Raw genomic sequence first — 5,000 nt, 5'->3', positions numbered from 1 at the left:
CTGTGTCATGGTGGTGGTGGTGTTACCCAGGGTATGGTGATGATAACTGTGTCATAGTGTTGTTGTTACCCAGGGTATGGTGATGATAACTGTGTGTCATGGTGGTGGTGGTGTTACCCAGGGTATGGTGATGATAACTGTGTCATAGTGTTGTTGTTACCCAGGGTATGGTGATGATAACTGTGTCATGGTGGTGGTGTTACCCAGGGTGTGGTGATGATAACTGTGTCATAGTGTTGTTGTTACCCAGGGTATGGTGATGATAACTGTGTCATGGTGGTGGTGTTACCCAGGGTATGGTGATGATAACTGTGTGTCATGGTGTTGTTGTTACCCAGGGTATGGTGATGATAACTGTGTCATGGTGTTGTTGTTACCCAGGGTATGGTGATGATAACTGTGTGTCATGGTGTTGTTGTTACCCAGGGTATGGTGATGATAACTGTGTGTCATGGTGTTGTTGTTACCCAGGGTATGGTGATGATAACTGTGTGTCATGGTGGTGGTGTTACCCAGGGTATGGTGATGATAACTGTGTCATAGTGTTGTTGTTACCCAGGGTATGGTGATGATAACTGTGTATCATAGTGTTGTTGTTACCCAGGGTATGGTGATGATAACTGTGTGTCATGGTGGTGGTGTTACCCAGGGTATGGTGATGATAACTGTGTGTCATGGTGGTGGTGGTGTTACCCAGGGTATGGTGATGATAACTGTGTGTCATGGTGGTGGTGTTACCCAGGGTATGGTGATGATAACTGTGTGTCATGGTGGTGGTGTTGTTACCCAGGGTATGGTGATGATAACTGTGTGTCATGGTGGTGGTGGTGTTACCCAGGGTATGGTGATGATAACTGTGTGTCATGGTGGTGGTGTTACCCAGGGTATGGTGATGATAACTGTGTGTCATGGTGGTGGTGTTACCCAGGGTATGGTGATGATAACTGTGTATCATAGTGTTGTTGTTACCCAGGGTATGGTGATGATAACTGTGTCATGGTGGTGGTGTTACCCAGGGTATGGTGATGATAACTGTGTGTCATGGTGTTGTTGTTACCCAGGGTGTGGTGATGATAACTGTGTGTCATGGTGGTGGTGTTATCCAGGGTGTGGTGGTACCCTAACCGGCCTGCAGGGCAACTTCACCAGCCCTGGCCACCCGAGCCTGTACCCGCACGGGGTGAACTGCACCTGGTACATCACCGCCCCACCCGGCCTCATCATCACCCTCACCTTCAACACCTTTCGACTGGAGGGGGGGTCTCGCTGCTACTTCGACTACGTGGAGATATTTGACGGCAATGTGGCTCAAAATGCAACGCGACTCGGGCGCAAGTAAGAATGATCATGTCATTTCTATAGCGCTCAATCTTGTGCAGAGACAATTGCGATGTCCAGAGACAGAGAAAGAACGGCGGCCAACAGTGAAGTGCTTGTATGTAGGTATGCGTAAACAACAGTGTCAGTTGGAGCGGTGTTTGATTTCATAGAACTTCTTGAGGAAGGTGGCAGAATGGTTGAAACGCTCGTTTATCTGCCAGTGCAGAGAGTCCGTGAGGGTCAGGGTTCGAATCCCGCTCTCTTCTCGCCCTTACTCCTATGTTTGACTGGATGACTAAACTGATGGTCCAGTCATTCGGATGAGACGATAAACCGAGTCCTGTGTGCAGCACGCAAAATTCTGTAGACGAAATCCACTCTGACAGCTGCACAGCATGCACTCAAGGCCTGACTAAGCGCTTTGGGTTATGCTGCTGGTCAGGCATCTGCCTAGCAGATGTGGTGCAGCGTATATGGATTTGTCCCAACGCAGTGACGCCTCCTTGAGAAACTGAAACTGAAGCTAAGAGAACAGTTTCAGTTCTGGGATTTGTCAGAGCGTGCGGACAGACCCACACACGCTGCACCACATTTGCTGTGAACACAAAACCAAAAGCAGAAACAATAAAGAACAACAACAAAAACAAAATTTGCTTTTGACAACAAAAATGGTACGTTTTCTTTCGGTTCATTCAAATGCCTGTCAACAGGTAAAAACAACCAACCAATCTTCTGCTTCGGTGGGTTATGGGAACACCCTATGTTGTTCTTGTTTTTCTTCTTCTTATTATTATTATTATTATATAAGAGTTGTTCTTTTCATTGCTTTGTTATTGTTAATTGACTCATACCCTTCTCGTTATTCTTATCTCATTTCATTTGTTATTTATTTCCATGTTTTGTGTCGTTCAATGGGTATGTAAAAAAGGCACTTACTCTGCCTGATTCTTTACTTATTAAAGATTCAATCTTTCTTCTTCTTCTTCTTCTTCTTCTTCTGCTTCTTCTTCTTCTGCTTCTTCTTCTTCTTCTTCTTCTTCTGCTTCTTCTTCTCCTCCTCCTCAACTTCGCACACTAAAGATCCTATCATCAGCATCAGCATTCAGAGGGTTATGGAAACACTGTGTGTTGTTGTTGTTGTTCTTCTTCTTCTTCTCCTTCTCCTTCTTCTTCGTCTTCTTCTTCTTCTTTCTCTTCTTCTTTCTGCTCAAAAGGCACGTTAAAGATCCTATCATCCATGTCAGTGTTCGGTGGGTTATGAAAACAGTCTGTCTTCTTCTTCTTCGACTCCTCTTCCTCCTGCTCTTCCTCAAACACGCACGCTAAAGATCCTGTCATCCATGTCAGCATTCAGAGGGTTATGGAAACACTGTGTCTTCTTCTTCTTCTTCTTCTTCTTCTTCTTCTTCTTCTTCTTCTTTTCAGACTGCTCCTCCTCCTCCTCCGCCTTCTCCTCAAACACGCACGCTAAAGATCCTATCATCCATGTCAGCATTTAGAGGGTGGAAGAAACACTGTGTGTTGTTGCTGCTGTTGCTGTTGCTGTTGCTGTTGTTGCTCTTGTTGTTCTTCTTCTTATGCGAGTGTATGCATGCCTACACTGTGGGAGCAACAGGATATTGGAACGTATATATTATATATATATCTTTGTATATATGTGCGCGGGGTTGGGGGTGGGAGATATGGGCGTGTGTGTGTGTGCTTGCACAAGTAAGCGTTCATCTGTGTGTGTGTGTGTGTGTGTGTGTGTGTGTGTGTGTGTGTGTGTGTGTGTGTGTGTGCCGTGGAAGCTGCGATACATAGACTAGAAATGAGTGTGTGGAGGAGGGGGGTAGAGGAGGTGCAGGGTAATGTGTGTGTGTGTGTGTGTGTGTGTGTGTGTGTGTGTGTGTGTGTGTGTTGGAGCTCATGTACGTTTATATGTATTTGACTGTGCTTTTTCATATCTGTGAAACTGCGTGTTTGGTGCATATCTGTTATGCATGTGTGGGTGTATGTGTGAATGTGTGTCTTCATGTTGTACATTTATTTGCTTATTTATCATCATTGTTGTCTTATTTATTTATTTATTTATTATTATTATTATTTTATTATTATTTTCATTACTACTACCTTTTTTATATTATAATTATTATTTATTTATGTATCTGTGTAAGCTTATCTATAATTTATTCACTTCTTTTTTTTTTCCTCAAGGCCTGACTAAGCGCGTTGGGTTACGCTGCTGGTCAGGCATCTGCTTGGCAGATGTGGTGTAGCGTATATGGATTTGTCCGAACGCAGTGACGCCTCCTTGAGCTACTGAAACTTCTTCTTCTTCTACTTCTTCGTCTTCTTCTCAGACTCCTTCTCCTTCTCCTCCTCCGCCTTCTCCTCAAACACGCACGCTAAAGATCCTGTCATCCATGTCAGCGTTCAGAGGGTGATGGAAGAAACACTGTGTGCTGCAGGTACTGCGGACGGACCAGACCACCGACGTTTGTCTCCACAGACAACAGCATGTCGGTCAGGTTCCGCACTGATGGCAGTGTCACCTACCAGGGCTTCCACGCCAGCTACACCGCTGCTAACGCCACAACTGGTACTGGAACTTGGGGATTTGTGTTGTTGTTGTGTTGTGTTATGTTGTTGTGTTGTGGTGTGTTGTTGTTGTGTTGTTGTGGTGTGTTGTTGTTGTGTTCTGGTTGTTGTTGTGTTGTTGTGGTGGTGGTGTTGTGGTGGTGGTGGTGTGGTGTGTTGTTGTGTTGTGTTGTTGTGTTGTGGTGTGTTGCTGTTGTGTTCTGGTTGTTGTTGTGTTGTTGTTGTGTTGTTGTGGTGGTGGTGGTGTGGTGTGTTGTTGTGTTGTGTTGTTGTGTTGTGGTGTGTTGCTGTTGTGTTCTGGTTGTTGTTGTGTTGTTGTTGTGGTGTTGTTGTTGTGGTGGTGTGTTGTTGTTGTTGTTGTGTATTGTTCCTATGGTGTGGTGTTGTTGTGGTGTGTTGTTGTTGTTGTTGCTGTTGTGTTGTGGTGTGTTGTTGTTGTTGTTGCTGTTGTGTTGTGGTGTGTTGTTGTGGTGGTGGTGGTGTGTTGTTGTTGTTGTTGCTGTTGTTGTGGTGTTGTTGTGGTGGTGGTGGTGTGTTGTTGTTGTTGTTGTGTATTGTTGCTGTGGTGTGGTGTTGTTGTGTTGTGTTGTGGTGTGTTGTTGTTGTTGTTGCTGTTGTGTTGTGGTGTGTTGTTGTGGTGGTGGTGGTGTGTTGTTGTTGTTGTTGTGTTGATGTTGTGTTGTGATGTGTTGTGTTGTTGTGTGTTGTTGTTGTTGTATTGTGTTGTGTTGCTTTTTTGTGTGGGTGTTGGTAGGTGCTTGGAATGTTGTGTAGGTGGGTAATTGGGTGAATGTGTGTTTCTGTGCGTCTGTGTCCATGTCCGTCTGTGTCCATGTCCGTCTGTGTCCATGTCCGAGTATGTGTGTTTTATCACCAGTATTTTTAAACGTTTGTCGTTATTGTTATCACAATGAGATATAGGATTTTCTCATCATTATCATATGTTATTACCATTGTTGTGGTTATTGTTATTATAATCATTCTCTTCTTTCACTAGTAGTAACAGTAGTAGTAACAGCAGCAGTAGTAGTGGTAGTGGTGGTGGTAATAGTAGCAGTAGTAGTATCATTACTATCATCGTCAACATAACCATTGTATTT

At 44.3% G+C, this 5,000-nt stretch overlaps 1 protein-coding gene across 2 annotated transcripts in view; it reads left to right on the top strand.

Moving 5' to 3' along the window:
* The window catches only part of LOC143276567 (cubilin-like), a 168,401-nt gene that overhangs the window by 68,242 nt on the left and 95,159 nt on the right, over positions 1 to 5,000 (top strand). For both annotated transcript variants that reach the window (XM_076581155.1, XM_076581156.1), the window contains exons 24-25: positions 1,107 to 1,335; positions 3,771 to 3,901. In XM_076581155.1, coding sequence (XP_076437270.1) covers positions 1,107 to 1,335; positions 3,771 to 3,901 — 360 coding nt within the window. The remainder of the gene's footprint in view (positions 1 to 1,106; positions 1,336 to 3,770; positions 3,902 to 5,000) is intronic.

The sequence above is a fragment of the Babylonia areolata genome, chromosome 32 (assembly GCF_041734735.1).
Source record: "Babylonia areolata isolate BAREFJ2019XMU chromosome 32, ASM4173473v1, whole genome shotgun sequence".
Lineage (NCBI taxonomy): Eukaryota > Metazoa > Mollusca > Gastropoda > Neogastropoda > Buccinidae > Babylonia > Babylonia areolata.
The sequence above is the reverse complement of the archived record's forward strand: the minus strand, read 5'-3'. Positions and strand labels throughout refer to the sequence as shown.